Source organism: Centropristis striata, chromosome 20, assembly GCF_030273125.1.
Source record: "Centropristis striata isolate RG_2023a ecotype Rhode Island chromosome 20, C.striata_1.0, whole genome shotgun sequence".
Lineage (NCBI taxonomy): Eukaryota > Metazoa > Chordata > Actinopteri > Perciformes > Serranidae > Centropristis > Centropristis striata.
In genome coordinates, this window is record NC_081536.1 from 5658401 (window position 1) to 5681685 (window position 23285).

At 40.5% G+C, this 23285-nt stretch overlaps 1 protein-coding gene across 1 annotated transcript in view; it reads right to left on the reverse strand.

Moving 5' to 3' along the window:
- The window catches only part of cdh23 (cadherin-related 23), a 196156-nt gene that overhangs the window by 159705 nt on the left and 13166 nt on the right, over positions 1-23285 (reverse strand). Inside the window, exons 3-4 of the mRNA XM_059359157.1 lie at positions 15184-15277; positions 10563-10637 (exon numbers count right to left, since the gene is read on the reverse strand). Coding sequence (XP_059215140.1) covers positions 10563-10637; positions 15184-15268 — 160 coding nt within the window. The 5' untranslated portion in view covers positions 15269-15277. The remainder of the gene's footprint in view (positions 1-10562; positions 10638-15183; positions 15278-23285) is intronic.

Consider the following 23285-nt stretch of genomic DNA (forward strand, 5'->3'; position numbering starts at 1 on the left):
AAAGGAAAGGAGGAATATATTCAGCTGGCAATAATGATCCATGCAAATTATGGTGATAAAAGGGCTCTAAACACAGGTTCTTTCTCTCAGATAATTTTTTTCCAAGTAATATTCAGAACATTATGCATGGCTCAGTAAGAGAGTTTTTGTAGCTTTCAATTCATCTCTAGTGGTCTTTAAGACCTGAAACATTCTGATTTTCAAAGACAATTAATATTTTCCCTTGAAATTTAATTTTCTTAAAATAATTAAAAATTTCTTAAATTGTTTTTTTTATTACATTAAAAAAACTGTGGAATCTGTGTTAAATACAAACAGCAACGAAACATTTGCGCTTGAGTCACAACATTAACTGCCGCACATGTGTTCAAATGGGCGCAGAGAAACAGAAAAAAAGCAAACAGATACACGTAAGCAACACACACACACACACAGCTTCCCTGCGATGGAGCAGGGAGAGGTGGTCGCTGATGTGAAACATCAATTTCCAGGTTAGCTGCTCTGCGTGGCTCAGGCAGGTATCAGCCGTGACCCACCTGGGCCAGATAAGCAGCTGCAAGAAGCTGATCTGCCACCCAGCAATGCACCTCTCAGTACTGGAGAATAGAGTAACGTGCACACACACACACACACACGCACGCACACACAAGTAAACAAATACTAAACCTTGAAACAATGAATTAAATGTGAGGAAATAATGAAATAACAGCAATAGAAAAATGACCTTGTTAAATTTGCATTAAACTAATTCTGTGGTGTTTAAAAATGACCAAATTTGCAGAATGAGGGGGAAATATACATCCATGCATAAACACACATACACAATGCATGAGCAGTGCTCAGGTAGAGGGTTCACCCTCGATTCTTTAATCATTCACCTTGCTGGGATTAAACCCAGTTTAAACCGGAGGCGTTCCAGATAGGAGAGACACACACACACACACACACACACACCACACACGCACCACACACACCACACACACACACACACACACACAAAAACACACACACACACACACACACACACTGAACTCTGTAACAATACTAAAAATTTAATTAAAAAATGTATATACATAAAATCTGCATCAAAAATATTGTGGTGTTGTCACTAATTATTCTTCATGCTCCCTCTGTGTCACTCAGGTTCAATTGAAATGTGACGTATATCTGTGTCTCTAAGCTTCATTTGGAGCCGTAAAGGCTGTTAGCTGAATGTGTATCAGTGTGTATGAGCCCATCCTCAGTTGGCCAGGTAATCTAACCACTGCCACCATCACAGTGATGCCTGTCAGCTCAGTGCTGGGCGCCTTGGCAGCGCTGCTCAACCTGGTGTCGCGCCACATTCCCACAGACAATTTCAATTAACTTTTACAACCCAGAGAAATCTCACACACACAGCCTGAAGCTATTCAACACGCTTCCCCCAGCTCGGTCTCCCTGTATTCTCACTCTCTGTCTGGTCATAACACGGTACAACTTGAATAGAATTAGACACACCACAGACACATGTTTTTTTAAAGGAGATAGAGGGAGATCACTCTAGTGTTAAGTGTCTAAGATAGCGTCTCTTACGTAAGACTCATTAAGTATTTCTTCACATGTTGGACCACGCAGCTGGAACTGGAAACCACAATAAAAACCCTGATATATCACCACCTTGAGGCTATTCTGTTTTAAAGGTGGATCTTCAATGACTATGACCAACCAAAAATGATTGCTATAATTGCTACTGACTGTATCAGTCAGTAAAATATAAGGATGGAAGGTCAGGGTTGGGTGTGCCCTACACTTTTTTCTTTCGTCTGTAATTCACACCAGAAGTGACACGTCAGAGGACATGTAAGCACTATCTAGGTGTCCGTTCATACCACCCATGCCAAGTAACATCTCTGTGAACTTGCAGATTTTCAACTAGTTTTGTGTCATTGCGGTGTGGTTATTATATGCCATTATTATGTTATATGCAGATGAACGAAATGAGTAATTGGTACAACACTGGTACCACAAGTACTGTATTTGAATGCAAGGCTTAAACAGTCAGTATTTTTAAGCTGTGTGGTTGCTACTTTTATTTCACTAAAGGTTAATTAGTTCTTCGCTGTGGTAAATGTTGGTATGAAAGCACATTTAAACACTTTTTGCTGCTCTTTTTGTCATGAAATCAGTCTCACATCAGTGAACTGGTTAGGCAAAGCCCTTATTAGTGTTTGGATGAATGCTTTGCTTAATTACAGCCCCATTATGTAAGGCCGGAATAATGGCAAAAATGTAGAAACTGTGTGAGCCCTACTCTCCACCATATGGACCCAGTCATGGGACTCTCTGTTCCCAGTGTGCAGTTTTAAAAAAAAATCTGTACCTCTTCTGTGTTATTCATCCTTGTCCCTGAAATATTTTGAGCATGCCCGACAGCAATAAAGTTTGAGTTTTCTCATTCTTAACATGTTCTATGTAAAATCATCAATCCAAATCATTTATTCATTCATTATCCTTAATGATATGATATCGCTTATCCGCACTCGGGGCGCTGGAGCTGATCCCAGCTGACATTGGGCTGGACGGACCCTGGACAGGTCGCCAGACTATCACAGGGCTGACACATAGAGACAGACAATCACGCTCTAGTGCACACCTACGGGCAATTTAGAGTCGCCAATTAAACATAAGTGCATGTTTTTTGGACTGTGGGAGGAAGCCATAGTACCCGGTGAGACTGACACGGAGGAGAACATGCAAACTCCTCACAGAAGAGCTGCAGGCTGGAGTTGAACCGGCTAACAACTACAATACCTTGTAGCCCCAAATCATTTAGCCACATTTATTTTCTTAAAGGCAAGCAAACCACAGCTACTTGACACTGGGATAAAAAAAAATGCAAATCAATTTGCTTAAATTTCGATTTCAAAAAAATAAATACTGTTTATCTGTTAGCAGTTGAGGCTAATTTGTTTAGGAAATTCTTGAAACATGTGAAGTTGAAAAAGAATAATTTTCCCTCACCACTGCCAGAATTAAACACAATACAGAAAAACATTTGTGGAAAAAAAAGCTACAAAAATAAATCAGGGAAAAGAGTTGAAATTAATATTATGTATGAGTCTGAGCAGAAGGCTTAGAATTTGTGGAGCCTCAGACACAACGTTGCAATGAGAGACCAGAGTGTTGAGAGTGTTTGCATGGGCAATAATAACACTAACACATCACGTGCTGGGTAAGTGCAGACAATATAGCGCAGCACAGCGTCATGATTGATGGTGTGTTTGCAGACACCACTGAACCGTGGACCCCATTATTTCCTGGGGGAGGAAGGGGGAGCAAGGCACCACGGGGAGAGATAAGGGATGATTGACTAAACCAAAACAGAGGTCCCTCATGGAGGCAGTGTGCTGGCATTATTGGGAAGCCATTGTGGGAGTCAATGCAGCAGCTCAATGACAGCAGAGAGAGCTGTCACGGGAAGTAAGAAGATCAAGTGTATCCCCTTCCTTAAGTGAGGTAGGGGAGGACTCATCATGTGGAGAGAAAAACTTCCAGTCATTAAGAATATCTCGCGGACATGTTGGGACTCATCTCCTGCTGAGATCAGGTGGTTCAAACTGCAACAGGGAGGAATACTTCACTTCTGCAGCTGGTAGATAGGATTTATAAAACTAAGACATACACGCACAGGCAGAGACAGTCGCTCTCACTCTCATGCACACAGCGCATCCGCCAACTCAAACTCATAAACAGTGACAGATACGGCAGCAGTTGCCAGAAATGCAGAAAGGACACACACATAGCATTCCAATTTGGCTAAATGAGGGCTGAAAGCAGTAGTATAAACAGACCTCTGAGCTGCCCCGCTCGCAGTCAGACAGTAACAAATATCTAGCGCACGTATCCTGCGAGAGACAGCCCTGGAAACCAGCCAACATCCCAAAAACACTGAATCAACTCTCACAGCAACTGCCCCCTCCGTCTTCTCCTGACAATTCCCTGATTACCCTTTCATTTTATCACTGCTCATCTTTCTTTATTTCTCTTTCCATGAGTCTGTTTCTGCTTTAGATTATCTGGGCTGTGGAGCCAAAGGACAGGCAAGATATTCTTGGATGTCTTCTCGTCTTGTGTGAAACAATCAAGAGTATGGGGAGATCATTTCAGATAATTAAAATGTCAAAAAAAAGAAAGAAATTAAGGCTTTGGACTAATTCAAATGTTTTAGACTGTGTTTCCTGATGGAAGAGACAAAACATTTACAGAAGAAGGGCCTCAGAGTAGAATTCATGTTCTCCCTGTAGTCTTTAACAGAACATTAAAAGCAGTAATGCTTGCCTCCAAAGTGTTTTTCACAACACTAACAGTTCCTGGTACAATACATATATAATATGTTATGCATATTGCTATCAGCTTCAAAAAAGCATGAAATCCTGAATCATGACATTTTGAGGTTCACTCCAAAAAATAGAAACCTAAAACAGACACCAAAGACAATGTCTTAATGCCAAGATAGGGGGTTGAAAAGCAAATTACTACGGGCTTATCTTCCAAACAAACTTTAACAAAAGATTGCAATTTGTACACATAAGACAGCTCCAGCTAAAACCATGTTTCCTCTTACCTACAGTACCATTCAACAATCTAGATGTTGTTGCAGTGAGTTGTCTAGTGTTGGAGATATCGGCTACGTCTTGTACATAATGAATCTAGATGGTGGCATAGAAGGAAGTCTGCATCTTCTCATGGACGAGAGGCTTGAGGTTGTGACAGCGCAAGATAAACTTTAATGTCGTCCTTCTCAGCTGAGCTGTAACATTAGCCAATTCAGTGGTTCTCGTTGATACAGGGTTGGCAGGTGTAGCTCGGTACAAAAAAATAGTTCCTACTTGAAACTGCTCACAGCAAGGTCTGTGGATTACCTTGAGTAATAGGGGCATGGTTTCTGGAAAGAGACATTGCTGTTGAGTGTATTCTGAATGTATGAATGGATTTTTGGAGCTTTGAGCATCACAAGTAAAGGACCATCTTGTTCCATTAAATACAAGGGAAGGCCAGGACCAAGACAATCTAGATGGATAAGTAGCACTACAGGTACTAGGAAAAATCTTGTATTTCGGAGTGAACGCTGCCTTTAAACAAACATTTATAAATCAGACATACAGTCACATATGTTGTCAGAGGATGACTTAAGAATGTGTTGAGTAATACAACATCATTAAGAGAATTGAGAGGTCTTTAAATAATATACATAAAAAAATTTTTTTTTTTTACTTTGGGGGCAATTCCCCTTTCAGATGTGAGATAAAGCTTTGATAATCAGGAAGCATTGGTCCAATCAAGATCAAGGCGCATTAACACTCAAACACCATCAATCTAGACATATCCAATAGCTAGCAATAGTTATGAATACATTGCTTTGTTTATGAGTGCAGCTAACAGTCAATATACTGGAAGAGAAAGCTGTGAAAGAGAGAAAGAGAGAGTGTCCAGAGGAGGGAGTGTTGACAAGCCATAGTTAATGTAGAGTGCGCCAGGCAGCTGACAGTGGGGAATTGGCTGGGGAGAGAGTACACAGACATTATCAACACGTTTAGGGGAAGGCTTTAATAAGTCGTTCCTTGGGGCTACTTCCTGCTTCTTAATTATTATTGAATTAGGAATGCCACGGAGCTAATTAAAAGTGCAAGGTATTTACTGTGGCAGTGGAAGAATGTGAGGGAGCAGAGGAGAGCGAGGGAAAAAGAAAAGGAGCGGGAGGAGGTTCAGACAGAAGGTGGAAATTTTAATTGTTTTAACTGCATCTGAGTACTGGTAGTTTCTCTCAGTGTATCACAAGTGGCCAATGCATCAGGGCTTTTTGAAAATTTATTTTTAAGATGTTTTTTTTAGAACTGCAGTTACAGTGGGGAGACTTGGATGGATACACAGATATGATGGGCCTAAAAACTATTCTGGGGGAAACCCCAGCTAAGACCCTCAGACTATTCTCATAATGGTTTGCAGGTCAAGGTATACCTATAAAAAGCATTTGCCCTGGATTTTGTACTGTTGCTATCCTATGGAATGATGTCTGGTGACTTAGCAACAAAGTATGAAAGCCACGTAGCTCCTTTATTGGGTCAGTGGGAGGGGTGGTGGGTGGATCAAACCAAGCCACGGCTTTCACCCCGCTGACCAGTGTCCAGACTGGTGTCTGTGCCCTCTCAGCAGTTATGTACAGAAGTAGCTCTAACTCTGGTCTTTTCCCCTAACCTTAACCAACTAGTGCTGTTTTCACAACCTAAAAATATTAGTAATATTCCATTGGATGTCATATGAACCCCTTTGCATAAATTCCTTTTATGATATTATATGATGGGCTACACGGTGTAGTGGTTAGTACTCTTGCCTCACAGCAAGAAGGGTCACTGATTTGACTCCGGCCTGCGGCTCTTCTGTGTGGAGTTTGCATGTTCTCCCTGTGTCAGCTTCCCCCCACAGTCCAAAAGCATGCACTTAGGTTTAAGTGGTGACTCTAAATTGCCCGTAGATGTGAATGAGAGTGTGAGTGTCTGTCTCTATATTTCAGCCCTGTGATAGTCTGGCAACCTGTACATGTTGTACTCCGCCTCTCGCCCATTTGTCAGCTGGGATCGGATCTGGCCCCCCACAACCCGAGTGCGGATAAGCGGTTAAGGATGAACCCCATTAAAAGAATATTTTGAGATTGTGATTAGATCTTTGATGCAGGACTTTAATGAGTAAAAAGGCTTATAAAAATGTGGCTAGAGTGGTGTGCCTCAAGAGCCATGCTTTCCTTCTGATGTTATCAGAGAAAAAATTGTTTATATACAAATAAATATACTGTAAAAAAAAAGCAGGTGTACTGCCTCCTCGTGCTGAAACTGGTAGGTGTGCTGCTATGGATGTCTAATTTGTCCACTATGTGATGGAAGGGGAAGTAGAAAATGTTTTACTGTCCTTTTCTATTGGAAATTTTACGTTCTCTTGTTGAATGACAGAGTATTGAGTGTGCTGATAGATATGAATGACTCAATGATTGAAATGCTTGTTTGAATCAATTGAGAGTCTCTTTTTCATTCATGTAATAAATGCCGAGAGAAGCTTCTCTCCTGTTGTACTCTGAGGCTTCTTACTCACTCGGCAGAAATAATTGAATTTGAATGTATACAATAAATTATTCTGAATAAATGAACATGTTTTAATAACATTAGCCTAAACCAAACTTTTAAATTTAATCAGACAGCGAGGCCTTATGCTCGATTGGCACAAACTACAAGACACACACAAACCATCCCAGCAGAGTGTGGAAGTTTCTTATTTTGAACAAATGTTGTGTTCTTTCCACAAGTTAATTACTCAGTAGAGAGCTTAATCTGCCGAATCAGGGCAAAGTGGATTAGGAGATGAGAGCGTTTAATCAAAGTGTTCTCTCAGTCTAATTACACATCCCATTTCCTGACACAACACACACTGTTATCTGCCACTGCATTTAAACATCAGCTCCTCTGTTTAGCTACCCCCCTAAGAGTGAATGATCCTACTGCCTGGATGTGACAAAAATGCATGAAATGCAAACACATGCATGCATTCTCACACTAAGTTGACAAAGAGAATACATACATGCAGAGAATGAACAAGAATAGAATTTGGTTCTAAACACTATGAAATATTCCCCTTATATTTTAGTTTAAATATTAAACTTGTTTCACTGCAGTGCACAGCAGACCACTAATGCAGCCTAATCACGCATCACAGGCATCAGTCATACCAGTGGGGACTCTAGATTCTTCATGGGCTCAGTCTCATCCATGTATCAAACTGAGGCTGTTGTGTTTGCCTGTATGAAAGCTGATGCAGATTGTACTGGACCCAGTGGTAAAGGACCGTATATATGTTAGAGGTGTGAGTTCACACTGAGTGAGGGCCTGTTTCATTGTGATAAATATGCCACACATCTGCAGCCTCTTTCAAACACCTCAAGCTCCTTGCTGGTGAGAAGAGGAGAGGAGCGGTGTAGTCTCAGATCAAATATCCATGATGTTTGGAAGTGTTCCTCATCTCTCTGATAAATAACCATGTGCTCCTGCCTCCCTTACTGTGCTGAGGCTACTGGCTCGGAGGCCATGACTTTAAAGGGATTGTTTGGATTTTTGGAAGTGGGGTTGTTTGTGCTTTTTCATAGCCGGTTCCATTACTGACCATAGATGGCTTTTGGCATGCTCCCAGTTTGGAGCAGTCACAGGAGTACCAACAATGAACCTAAGCAATGTACACTTAATGGAATAGATTTTTAAACTTCTATAGGTGGCTAAAATACCTTTTGCTGCTGCCAGTGTCCACAGCAGTACTTTGCTTAGCTTCCATGCCTACACTCCTGCCTGCTTCTTAAAACATGGATTATACCGTCATCTACTGCAGGTAATACACTTATTATGAATAAGCACCTCATACAACTAAACTTCAAAAAGTGTGGGGAAAAATCATTTTATATTACCAATTTGTGAGCGTGTGCACATCCATGTCTGCTTTGCTCGTCTCCATGATACAGTATCAATGGTCCCATTGTGCACGTGTCAGTCAATTACTTCTTAGACAAACTGGCTCTTGGTGTCACCTCACACAACCCGCTCACCTGAACCCTATGCTGTTAGATCACCACCAAGCATAAGCCCAACCACCTCCATGGTAACTGAATGCGACCAATCAGAACGCCTTTGGAAACTTGATCACTGGGCTCAAGTCATGCTCCTTGGCAGGTGCTCATTTATGTTCATCAAATTTGTGGTGAAATAATAGCCTCATGAAGTATAGAGGAATGTATGAAGTTTTTGAAATTGATTAAACTGCTTCCATTGTGCCCTGAAAGCACAATTTAACAATTCTTTATTCTTTGCACAATCTTTGCACTGAACCTTGAGATGAGAAAATATGTATTTTCAATCTACCCTTTATTCAAATCAAGAGTAAGAGCGATGTCAGCATTGAAATTGCTGCCGGGCTACTCTATTAAGCCAGTGTGCTGGATGATAAGTTATCTTGAGTTTTTTTGTGAGGATACATGTGGGTGTTTGTTGGGGAAAGCTATTCTCCACCATGTCACATCCTCAACTCACATAACACACACACAAACACTGTGGCTTGTGGTGTCTGTGTCTGTGTGTTCATGTGTTTATGAATTGGAGGGCCTCCTAGACGAGGACATCTGCTGAGCTAATAAACAATAATCTTGACAAATTGTCACTGTCCAATCACTCAGCCCGCCCTCGTAATCACACCACTGAAGAAGCCATCACAGGCAGAGCCAGGGACATGACTGACAGCTCTCTGGACCAGTGGAAGGCATTGCTGGACTGAAGCCCAGCTGCCTGAGGAGAGGACACAATGATTCATAGCCAGAGGGCAACCTGGACAGAGTGGTTAGGGAAATTAGCAACACCACCCACCAACACACCCATGCCCTTCACTGGTTGGAACACAAGCTGACTGGATGAAGTGATGGCCATCTGCCAGAAAACGCTTAGTACTGTTGGACAAAGATACCAAACCAGTCAACTATGAGGGCAATGGTGTTTGGGGTCATGATGATGATGATTTACTGTAGGCCCAGTGGGATACTGTAACCTTTCCTGGCTGCAGCACAAAACACACAACTAAGATGATGATGGAGAAGATGCTGAATGCTGGCGATGGCGACCGGCCGGGATAGTGTTGATGCAGGCTCGGTGGTGTATTTGAGCTTTTATGACCCCAAGAAAAATGTGAAAAAGAAAAATCATTATAGGTTGCCCCCAAAAAAAAGTGAAAAAAGAAAAACATAGGTTGTCTTTGCCCGAGACAAGCAACTCAACTGCGAGTGTAGACACGGATAAGCGAACGCTGCCTGAGTCAGACTAGGAGTGCTGACAGACTGGCACAGTGTAAAGGTCATGTGATAAAAAAAACAAACTTCTAGAAAATCAATCCAATATAAAAGGATTTTAATTCCAAGCCACTGACACCCTCAGAGATGATGAAAAGCCAGACATCTTCAAATTGCCCTGTCAATCACTGCAACCAACAAAAATGACAAAAAATAAATAAGAGGGGGAATAATGGATCCAGGAGGAATCGGACTAAACCTCGTCTGGTGTTCATACCGTAACCCCCAACCGCCCCCAGCAGCAGTGGGAGACAACATATAAGCAAGCCTATAATAACATGAAGATATCAAATCTGGACAAACTCTTTCATCCAGGCATCAACACCAGGCTTTTGTGCGAGCTACATATTATAGAGAATTCCTCAGACAACCAGGCTCTGGAGTTTCCTTCTCATCACATACACCAACACACCACACACATACATACATTTGTCCCAATAGAGGGCATCCATTGCCATCACTGTCAGTGTCTTTTATGACATCTCTCTTTACTCGTTGTTTTTGCTTTTTTAAGTTTGTATTCAAGGGATACAAGCGCAGAACATTTCTGTGCAGTAAACAAGTTGACAAAGCAATCGGCAAAGACAGCTTTACTGTACTTTCTTTAGACAATGTAGATACATCAAATACAACGTGCAGGCACTCCACAGAGACTCACCGACTTGCGTGTCTTCATAGATGAGAAGGTAGGTGGAGAAGAAGTAGTTCAGGAAGCGTGGTGGCTGGTTGGAACCTGGGAGAAAGAGAGAGGGAGAAGAATTGTAATTAAAATAAGATGTGAGCGATTTATATCTTTTATTTATATCTTTATGTCTACTATAGTATCGTTAACGTTGTTTTGTCTTTAACGTTAGAGTATTTATAATATCTCAAAAACAAAAAACAAATTGATGTTTACCCATTTAATGTCTCTACATTAAAGTTTAACTGGGAGTCTTGTGAATGCTTAAGTTTTTTTTAACAGCTTTTTTTAAATTGGTAAAGAAATCATATTTCAAAGGATGTTGTCAGATTATCGTTATCAGATTTTTTAAATTTTTTTTTTAATAATCACAATTTTTTTTTGCCCATATCGCCCACCCCTAATTCAAATCATGTCCCAAAAATATTGATTGAGATTAGTGTTTAATTATTTTGTTAGTGATAAATTGGTTTGATCACTAACAAAATATATTGCATAATAAGTTGCAATGGCAATATATTTTGCATTAAATATATATATATATATATATATATATATATATATATATATATATATATATATAGAAATAGTGAACGTGAGCTGAATTTAGACCGTCGTGAGACAGGTTAGTTTTACCCTACTGATGATGTGTTGGTGCAAGAGTAATCTAATATATAGTATTCTATATATATATATATATATATATATTTTAGTGTTCTTAGTGGTTCAAATTCTCAGCAGCAGCAACAAACATTATTTGAAATGATACATTAGAGCTGTGGACTTAAGCAGCTTTTGTCAAGTGATTTAAGGGAAGCAGACAGTAGGTGCAAAAACTGAAAAATCTGGCAGCAAAATGGTTAGAATCAGAATAGTTTTTATTGTTATTGCACAGAAGTTCAGCGAAACAACCGATGTCAGTGCATCATCCCTTGTCCTAATGTTTAGTTCATATAGACCATTTTCACACGGCTTCCCAAAGTAGACATAACAAATATATTCAGTTATTGACACTGACTTAGTAGCTGAAGCAAATGAATTCAGTGTAAGACAGTGTGTGACATCTGGGGAGTTGTAGTGACGTTTTTGATGAAACCATAGCTGATTTTATTTAAGAGCCAGCAATGTGTTTGGAAGGTGAAAATGTTAACACTTGACAGGGATTTATAAAGATCATAAACATCATCTCTTTAATTTCAGCTCTCCAATCCCTTCCCAGAATGCACTGCAGCATCCTGGTAAATATTGCTATCACATATATGCACACGGCCTCTAACACAAACTGAATGAGATCTGATCGGCAGTAGCTAATGTAAGCTGGGAGCTCAACTTTTTTGATACAGATAACTGCATTAGTGCATTTCCCTGCTTAATACCATTGGTCTTGGCCTTTTGGAAAAGCAGGCAAGGATTTAATTCCAAACTGTCAGCGGTCCAAGCTGGTGCATACCTAGTGTTGCCTATACCGCTGAATGTAATACAGGTATTGTCATGTAAAATGGGTCATTGGCTCTGACTTTGTCTTAGGAAACTGGCTGAATACTATGCTAAGAAGCAGTAATTCTTCTCTTCTGCAAGTCTTATATAAAATCCTTCTCAGGTTCTTTAATCTCTTAGTTTAGAGATCTTAGTGTAAAATACAAAAATAGAGCACATCGGGCAAACCATCAACAAAAGTAATAAGATAAAGTTGAGGTTAAATTAGTACCCTGTATTGCAAGTTTCTGAAGTTCTCCACCATTCCTTGAATCACCCAGGGTTATTGTTTTTGTGTAGAAGCCTTTTATTGCCTGTCTGTAGGCAGGTGTCTTTTACTGTTCTTTAACTCTGCAACTGTTTCTCTTGTTCCCACTCGTCTTCTATCCATTTTAGATTTTGGGCTGTTTTCATCTGTTCGGTGCTGTATGTTTATTGATTGTTTCTATGTCGGACATACTGCATCTCAGCGGCTCATCAATCACTCAGCTGACAGACAGATCCTTAAACTTGACCTTGTACAGCAAACCTAAAAACCCTGATAAGGTATATTCTCGTCTATTTCAGCTATGGTACACTTAACATCTTACACAGTGCATTTAACAGTATTTCTAAATAAAACATTTTATTTTTTTACACATAACCACTTTGAAAAGCACTTAGCAGCCAATATAAAACGGTGTAAACAAAGAACATCAATTACACACACAGCATTATACTGCTGTCAGTTTTGGTCATTATTTTCATGCTTTAACATAAAATGTTTACATGGTCTGTCTGTAGGGAGAGTCATTCATGCCTCCAGGGTCCATGGAAACAATTCAACAACACCACGGTCAATTTTTAACACTGCATGGCCATCAGTCTGAAAATGTATGGTTATGTTTGTCGAAAGTGAGCTCTCACAAATTAGGGATTTAGTGCTGTGATAAAAAGGAAATAAAAACAAACTTTATTACTTTAAAAAAAATGCTGAGCACTGGAAATACACAACATGACAACTATGTACACAGTATATTCAGGCCAAAATTACATTTACCTCATATTGATTTCTTGTATAGAAGGGAGTATCCTTCCATTACAACTACACACTCCTGTGAGCCTGTTAAAGGGTTAATAGTCTGCTGTGTTTGGGCATGGTTCTGTGGTGTCAGAAGGCAGTGTGATACAAGCTGTTTTGTTGGGAAGATCAGGGAACAAAGCTGATGGTCTTTGATCAGCTGAGCCGTGTGGCAGACCACAGAGACACTGAAGCGAGAGAACGGGGAGGCCAGTCTGTTTGAAGTGAGAGCGCTTGATAGAGTGAATCGGTGCTTTGAAAGTGGGAGCTTTTCGTTCAGTCATGTGCCCGCCTGTGCGGAAGAAGATGCTTATCTCCGTCTTGCCAGCGTGCCTCTTAGTGGGTGCCAAGAACACGGAGCCTGCTTCACTGGATCGGGGGGTGGTGAGGAGGAGGGGTTAACAAGCTCCCCTCCATACCTGTGGTTTAATTACTGCGAGGCGCTGCGTCAGGCTTGGATAGTGAAATGCAGATAGATTACCGCCACAAAATAATCACAGCAATGATCATCAATCCAATTTGCTGGATCAGGGAGGTAATAATCAAGGAGGAGTACAGGGTCAGTGTGCTAATGGGTTAGTTAGAGAAAGCAAGGGGGAGAAAGGAGAGAAGAAAGTGGCAACATTAAGAGCAAACAAGGTGGAAGGTGAGAGTGAGAGGCTGCAGGACTCCAGAGACATAAAAAGTGCCTTGATAAACTCATTGTGCTTGATGGAAAGAGGTTGTGGCACTCACTTAATAACTTTCCCCGCTGCTTCAGCGCTGTGCATGATTGGAGGTGTCTCCTGCCTGTCACTGTGAGACAGTTACCGTGACTTCCCACAACATTAAAGCTCTCTCTCTATATTGGTGTCTCTCTCATGCCCTCACAGAAACAAACTCAGCAAGCAAAAAAATGTAAAGTAGTTCTTAGGCCAAACAATAATGTGAGACATTATGCAAGTGGGTAAGGGTGTGTGTGTGTGTGTTTGTGAAGAGTAATGACAGTGATAAAATGTGAAAAATAAATAGACCATGTACAGGCCTGAAAGGAAAAGGTGTACAAGTCGAGAAAAGGTAAAGGAATATACATCATGTGTAGAAAGTAAGTGACAGAAAATCCTTTCAGGCAGTTAATAATGAGAGAGAAGTGGGAGAGGTACTGTGAAACGCTTTAAAATTCTGCTATCAAATGCTGCAGTCTGGAAGTGCTCATATTTTACCAAGTCACTGTTCAAGACATCTGAAAAAAACCTGTACTTATTCATAATCCTGTATTTGACTAACAAAGGTAGATTTACAGTTCCATGTTGATGCCACAGTAATATTTTAAAACTTTTATTCCTCTATTCAGAAGAGTTTGGCTGAACATGCTCCTTAAATTATTCAGCTTCAAATTCACATTGTTCACATGGAAATAGCTTGTGAGTAAAACCACTGTGCTCTGCTTTTTGCAACTGAGAAGCTACACTGGCATATGTTCAATTGATATGTATGCACAATGCATGCACTGCAAAAAAAGAAAAGTTGGGTGAACTCAAAATTTCAAGGCAACAAACTTCAATAACATTTTAAGTTGGACAATTAAACTAAATATTTTAAGTTTTGTTTTTGAGTTTGCTCAACTCTGAATTTCTCTGGCACGATTGTAAAGCCGCTATGAATGTCCGCTAATGTTGTGACCACAATTTTGAGTTAGCAATGATACGCTAATGGCTACTCTTGTAGCTGTAACAAGCAGCGCCGCGAGCATCAGTTAGCCGCTAGCTTTCACTAATGACCAAATTTCACAACAAAGAAATAAGAGTTAGCAGAACTATTGTCCCTTGTTTTGAACCCCAACTTAAAGATATAAGCAACAACAACTTACAAACTTGTTTTTGAGCAGACAACTGGCTTCCTTTGTTGTGCTAACTTACATTATTGCCCTAAATGTCAATAATTTATATTTCCAAGTTTTACCAACTTAAATCACTGTTTTAGGCCAAAAAATACAAGTTGGCTTTTTTGCAGTGTGTTAGTATGAATTTGTAGGCATATTATCAATGATGCAGCATCATTGTGCAAGTAAAGAAGACTCACCTTCACAGAAAGAGTGGAGAATGAGGAAGGGAAGGAGGAGCTTGGCAAATGTCATCCTGCCGCCTAAACCCACACTCCACGACATCACCTGCACCTGATGACGCACACACAAACACAGAAAACTGTACAGTCACATTTATTTGGTTAGCTGATTATCCACATTGCAGTTTCAGTCTAGCTCCATAAACATCCACAAGACACAGCCCCTTTATTTTAGGTGATTACCGTGTAAGTGAGCAGGAGATGTGATCAGTGTAATTAGGGGACAGAAAAAAAGACTTGCTGCACGGCATGCTTCAGGCAGGTGTTTTCTTGTGTGTGCGTCTGCTTGAGGGGTGGGGTGTTGATGAAGGCAAATTCACAGCAACGGCTCATTTACAGTACACACTGTTTAATAGCCATAATCAAGACATCACACCGGTAATTGTCTTTAAAAAAAATAAATAAAGGAACGAAAAAAGAGACTGCGAAAACAAAAAAAAGTTTAAATGACATTTTCAAGATGTGCAAGGCACAGCTTCACTGGACTAATTGTAAGGGTAAACTCCATGATAAATAATGAAGCTTAGCACATGGGGAGCACAGTTCAGATTGTTATAGTGTATTCATGGTCAGGATGGTTGTTTCGAGGTGTTTACTGTCAATGTTGCTGGAAAGAGAGCAGCAAAGTCACCTCTCTAATTAACCGCTTAGCTTTCCGACTGGCTGCCTGATTTTTCCTTTCAGAGGCTGTAGTGGGCTCAGTTTTAAATGCTGTATATGTTGAGTGGCTATCGCCTGCCAAGGCAATATGTGGACTGTGCAAGATGTGACACACATGGATATCAGATGGCTGGTTTATAGTCCAAGTGAAGTTGAACTCTATGCAATGCAAATTTGCTTCACAACTTGAAGCGAATGTTTTATTTGCCCTTTTAGGATTCAAATAAGATTAAGATTAAGATTCCCTTAGTCCAACAATGGGGGAATTCAACCTCTGCATTTAACCCATCCATTTTTACACACCAGTGAACACACCTGGCTAAGGAGCAGTGGGCAGCACATTTCTGCGTGCCCGGGAAGCTAGGTTAGGTTAGGTGCCTTGCTCAAGGGCACTTCAATCCTTGACCTGTCAGTCCTGGGATCCGAACAGGTGACCCTTAAGCCCGATTCCTAACCTCTAGGCCACAGACTGCCCATATAGTCGACAATCTTAAATTTGCTTATGTGTGACCGCAGCCTAATGCTCTGGGAGAGTGAAGAGACTAGTATAATATTTAAGTAGAAAACCTAAGGTGGCATGTCATAAGTCTGTTCATGTATGTGAAATGTATTTTGCTTATGTTGCGAGGTTATTTTTTTTCCGCCTTTCCTCCCCTCATGTACTGTATTTCTCTCTCTTCATACTCTGTCTTCCTGTCCTGTTTACCTCTGTCATACTGTTTGTTGGTGTTTTATATGTTTGGACGGGCTGATGGCTTTTGTAAAGCACTTTGAGTTGCATTTATATGTATGAAAAGCGCGATATAAATAAAGTTTGATTGATTGATTGATTGATTGAAGGAATCCTTTGGTACCAACCATCTGCTGTTGACCTGCTATCTCCCCCTAAAGATCCTCTGTCCCCCATCCCTGCCCCTCTAATAAAAAAAAAAGGGGGCAAAATATTAAGGGTCAGCTGTAAGTAGACCTTTTTCACAGTAGACACGTTGAATCGTCATATAGTAGGAAAAGTACAGGTGAAATTGATCGTGTCAGCTGGGTTCCATTAAGAGTCCCAGTAAGCTATTTGACTGAGTCAGCACTCACAGGATCTGCTGCCAACCATCATTAATGTTATTAAATGTGAAAATGTCTCCTGTGAAACAGGTCTACTGCTGCACAGCTTTATCAGTGACTGTCTATATCTTAAACTTGCAGAGATTCTGATAAAAGGTAAACCGTGGGGACATGTTGAAAATCATGTATTGGTCCTCTGTGCACGTGGCTCGCTGCCACAAGGCATCTCAGGCAATGGAGAAGCTCTCACTGTCTTCCCTTTCTTCGGTCCTTCCCTCTTTCTGCCTCCCCTCATCCACCTCCCTTTCTCCACCCTCTCATTTGTTCCCTCTCTTTACACTGTCATCACTTGTCCCAGCAAGGCCTCACTGGACAGCAAACTCATGCAGTGACAATTTAATTTTGAAGGGTTATCTTTCTAAATTCTCCTTCTCCCCAAAGCGCACTGTGTTTCAGCTCATGGTAAACCTCGTGTTCAGAGACGGCGCTACTTGTCCTTCAGGAATCTGATGGCAAAATAAAGCTAAATAAACTACAGAAACCAGTGCAACCAAGATGCAGTAAAATACAATAGACACGCTGCTTTGTGCTGCTGCTTGCTGTCCTGTCGCTGTGGTGCTGAGAGAGATATACAGTTTGTGCTGAATTCAATTCAGACAAAGCAGCTAAAATTTACAGGTGAGTGAGAAAGAGACGCAAGGTAAAGAATAGGCTGTCATTGCTTATTGTATATATGTGTCTGTATGTGTGCGTGCGTGCTTATATTAGCTGTGCATGTGTGTCAGTTTGAATAGGCACATTTGTTTTCATTTGGATTCTTGTTTCCTCAGCATTATTGCATTTCACTTTCTGTAACAATGCAACCTGCATGGCAATGTCTGCTACTATTTTTTTTTGGTTTACTCTATTCCTTCCTCATTTCCTTCCCCCCTTCCTTCATTGCTTAGACACTTTAATTTGTCTCCCTTGCTGGGCCCTGAAGACCTTGTCTCCCTTCTCATACCCTTTCCTCCACTATTGTCCTCTCCGATACAGTTGTGGTCCTCTAGCCGAGGGTATTATCTCAACTCAGTGGGAAGCCAAGAAAGCTGACGACAACAGCCTAAACAGATTAGACATTTCCGCAACTTGTCCTTCCTTTCCATGGACAAAGAAATCCCTTCCTTTTCTATCCTATCATTTCATACTGTTTGTATCAATAACACACCTGAGGTAGCACGACTTGGACACCCTGAAGCACTTTAAATAGCAAAATGTACTCACATACACAGTTAATCAAACACAGTAACTACAAGACAGCATGCTACATGACCTAAGGGCAAACTGTCAGTGTTTCCTGTGTTCCTCTTTGATGTTCAGTTAGGGTTGATCCGTCTGGATGAAGACAATCAATAGAGCACGCTGCTTGCTCTAAAGTGAAAAAAATTAAATACTTGTACAGAGAAGCAAACAAGCTCTTTAATTCTCCTTTCTGTAAAAGAAAACAGATCGCTGAAAAAAAGTGTTTTCTCCAACTTTTTGCTTTTTTCACTCCAAGTGTTTTCACACTAGGGGTGCAAGAAAATATTGGCACACTTAATTATTGCAACATGTTTTGTGATACTGTACTGATTCTCCAAAACACTCTTTATTAATAGTTGACATGAAAATAAATGGTAGATTGCACAAAAAGTAGTACTATGATATTGATGTTATAGGGACTGTGATAATTGCAAATGCATATTTGACTGTTCTGACTGAGTAAACCTTTGTGTAGTCCTCCCATCGACCATGCAACTTTAGTCCTCAGGGGTCGAAAAGGACCCCAAGACCACAGGAGCGTTAAAAGTAAACTATGATGTATTGATGGGGTGGTGTCTCCTTTTTTTTTTTTGCCATTTTGCCTTGCTAAAAGTTACAGAATCACAATATAATGAATCTAAACCCCTGTATCACAGCAGGATACCATCAGATTGTTGCTAATACACTTGTCCTAAATAAATCAGAGTATTGTTTGTCTCTCCCCTTGGTGCAGTCACAGTAATCACAGGTGTGGACCAAAACATTCACACCATGTGGAGGTGGTTCTAAACCGTTCTTTTGAAGTGGGAACTTGATCAGACCTCAATCAGACCCAACTAACAGCCCCTTTAGCCAAGTGTGCTTTGCATTGCTGGAGAACACACAAACTCTAGCATGGAGAATTGCATAGTAATGTTTCTCTCACAGGGCGACAAGGTGTAGTGGTTAACACTCTTGCCTCACAGCGAAAGGGTCGCCGGTTCCAGCCTGCAGCTCTACTGTGTGGAGTTTGCATGTTCTCCCCGTGTCAGCGTGGGTTCTCATAGGGTACTCTGCTTCCTCCCACAGTCCAAAAACATGCACTTAGGTTTAATTGGTGGCTCTAAATTGCCTGTAGGTGTGAATTAGAGCGTGATTGTCTGTCTCTATGTGTCCAGGCTGTACCCCGCCTCTCGCACAATGTCAGCTGGGATCGGCTCCAGCCCCCCGCGAATGAATGAATGAATGTTTCTCTCAAAGAAATAATGCTAGTCCAGCACAAAGGACCTTCATTCTGCATTTACTGTCTTGTTCCCACTCCAGACCAATCTGACCAATAAGCAGAGCAAACGCTCTCATGTGGTTTATAGCCATACTGTGTTCTGTTTAGACTTCTATCTGCAGATTCTATATTATAGTATCTCCAGACTGTGAAAAATGTTATGCGAGGAGTTTGCTCATGTTTAGCTCTCAAAGTGCATGATTAAAGCATTTAACTTATTACAATATTTTCTTTATTTCCAATGTATTATCCTCTTGTTAACTGTTTTAATTGGGCAACTTGTTTTCTAAAATTGAAACTGCCTAAAATCTTGCCTAGGGTGCCAAATTGGTTTGGGCCAGGACTGCATGAAAAGTAAGTTTACAAACTCATCAACTGCTTCTGACAAGAGCCAACAAAGTGTAGGTGTGAAAAGGCACTGTTACAGACTGTAATCTGATGTCCTTGAAAAAAAATCCATCATCATGAAAGATCTGGTATAATCGGATGCCCTTAAATTGATAGTATACAACCGATTTTTTGGTGCCACTATCATTTTTCATGTCCATATTGTAGTGTATAAAACAGGGAGGTGGTTGATAAATGCATAGTGTTAAACTTGTTTCTGCAATATAACTAATCTCTCCCTTTCTCCCCCTCTCCCTCTCTCCCCTACAGCTCCCCTCACACACCTAATCCTCTCTCCAAATGCTAAAGGACATTTGTGAGATGAGGAATGGCTGAATATGAGTAATGGATACTGGTAAAGATAGACACGTTGGGTTTGAGAGCTGAGGCAGACGTGGAAAATAAATGCAGCCCTCCTGCAGCAGCGTCCAGCTCTCTGGTCTCACCAAGATGTGAGAGAATTCAATATTAAACATTCTCACAAAGAAAGCACCCCACAAAGTTACAGATGCACTGTACTATAACTAGAGCGGCAGGTAGCTAGTCACGGGGACTATCTCCTGTCTTGTCTACATGTGGAACCTGGATTGTGTGTATAAGTCCTCCTGTGGGTTCCTGTCATTGTCTGCCTATGGTGTAATGTAAGCAGCTGCTGTTGCTAAGGAATCTGCTCTGAGCAAATTACAAAGCAGAAGGTTTTTGATAATGACTTAAGAATTAATGAGGTTAATATTTCATGCATTTTGTCTAGTTTAAGTATTTATTTTCACCACTGAGAAAACTGTATATAATTAAAGTTGGTAGGTGTTTCTGGTCTATCTTTTGATCTCTGTGATTTGCAAATGTGCAGAATGACAAAGTTCATTTTAAACCTGCTGATCAGTTGTTTTATGGGGGAGGTGAAACACTGTCAGTTCTCCCAAATCACAAACAGTCATTTTCAACCTGACCCCTGGGTATTTCACCATGCATATCATTTTGCTTAGGTCATCATCAGGTTTAGAGATATTGATTGCAAATACAATTAGGGCAACCTGAATTTAATCTGCAATGCATTGAAAAATGACATCCGAGAAATTCAAACACCAACTTCTCTTCCCAGACCTGCGCATACGGAAACTGTTGGCCAACTGTTTTTATTGGAAATGTATTAACTGAAAGGTTAAATATAAGATTATCTAGGATAAACAGGACATTGTTTTGAAGGAGACTTTTCCTGTTGAGTTTCCTAAATGTCAATTCTCAATATTTTGAACATTGTAAACAAAGTTGAGTCAACTGTCTGGCAGAAATGACTGCTGCAGATACTGAATGACAGAAAATCAAACTGAAACTATCTGCAATGAGGGCCAAGTGGAAAAAGTGTGTTTTGTGGTTTAGAGTACAGACCCTCCAAATGCCTGGTATGCTAATCTGTTGTTACTCTTCAGTAGAACCTATTCCCAATTGTGCTATTGTTATTTTTTAGGACCACTTGAAATGCCATTATTGAATATGTTAGTTTGTTTCTACCTGGATTGCTAAAGTAATGACACCCGGTGCCAGTGCAATCACTTCATTAACAAGCTGGTGGAGCGAAAGTGAGAAGGTGAGGGGTGGTGATCAAACCATGCTAAGCATCCCAAGAGCACTGCATCATGGGATACAATCAGTATTAGTGATGAATATTCAGCTTTGTAGTCAACCTGCTTAAAATGGCTTGAAGGAATTGTAATGCAATGGATGTGGTCATTTTTACATTTTGAAAGCACCTCATCCATGAAACTATTTCTTTATGATAAAAAGCAGATATCACACAAGGGCCAAGACGTTTTTCATAACAGGTGAATCTTTTCCAAGGACTGAATGACCCTCAGTTCTTTATGAATCTGATAAAAATGCTCTGCCTTTTTTCTTGTCTGGTTGTCTGGCATTCCAGCACACAACAGCTGTCTTCACCTTGTTCACTTTTTTTTAACAGGTGAAGAAACCAGGTGATCCTTGCTTTCCTGCCAATATGGCGGCGTTTTGAAGGCTGGATTGGCTTGATAGCTCTAGAAACAAACTGGCAAACTGCAGCAAACTTCCCAGAATATTCAAATAACTTTTGATCATATAAATTCAAGGTAGAGTCAAACAAATAATTGATGACACAGATCTGAATCACATTCATTTTAAATTAGCTTGATTGTAAATAAAGGCCTGTTTAACTATTGTAAACCTCACTGATTGCTTTTAATAGTATCGACAAAAATAAATCAACATTTTAACACAGTTTTTGATTAGTATTAGTGCATAAACAAATAGACCTGTTCTAAATCTGACATTCAGACAATAGAATGTCAATCTCTTGCTTTTAAGAGATGGTGAAGGAACAGCATCAGACACGGAGCGGACAAATTAAATTAAATCAGGTGCCCTTGGGATGGAGGTGAGTTCATCATTATTGCAAAGGCATGATCTAGCTTTACATTTAGCTGAGTAACAACTAAAACTACAGTTCCAGCCAGTCAGTTACGCACAGGTCAATTAAACTGCAGAGGACAGGGCTAAGCAGGGATGTGGTCCTCGATGCAAGCTGGGCTCGCTGCGGCACTGTCCCACTCCATTGGCTATACTGTCACCATCAATCAATCCCTCACTTTCTTCACCCCCTCCTTCACTCTGTCAGAGTCACTGCTCATCTTCTGCTCACCCCCGCCTCACCCATCTCGTACCACTCTCTCTCCCTCTCTCCCAAAGCTTGCCTTTTTATGTCGGTTTTCCTTTGTTTTCCCTTTTTTTTTTAAAGTCATCTCTCTTTCTCCTCTTGCTCTTATCGACACTGACTTGTGTCTCTTCCTTTTTTGATTTACCACACAACTTGGCTTGTCCAATTATATATATATTCTGTAGTCAAACAATTTTTTGTGCTAAGCTTTGGCAGATAATTATGTCTCCTGTGTCCTGATGTAAAATGTCAACAAAACAAATACATGTCTTCTGTGGGCCATGTATTTGTCGTGTTGTCATGTTAAGTGTGGGTCCAAGGCGACCATTTCACTGTACCCAAAGAGAAATAAAAAATACATCTTATCTCGTTTTTTTCTTTAAAAAAAAAAAACATAGGATAACCCTTGACTGCAACTGAAGCTTTTAGTTTTGTTTACAAGGATTATTATGCATCTGTGATGAATGAATCATCACTTTCTCACAGTAAAGGCAGCAGGCAAACTATTTTGAATCCATTAAATCAAGTTTACACCTGTAATACTTGCCAACATGCCCAAGATCCTGCCCTGAATCCAGATTTAAATGGCAAGCTATTTTAAATCCTAGAAATGACTATTAGGAACAGATACAGTTCCCGCTGGGCAAAGCTTAGGGTGGCTGAGATCCAGGTCTGTTTAATGAGTTGTGGTCCTATAGCTTATCTGACAGTAATATGTGATTAAGG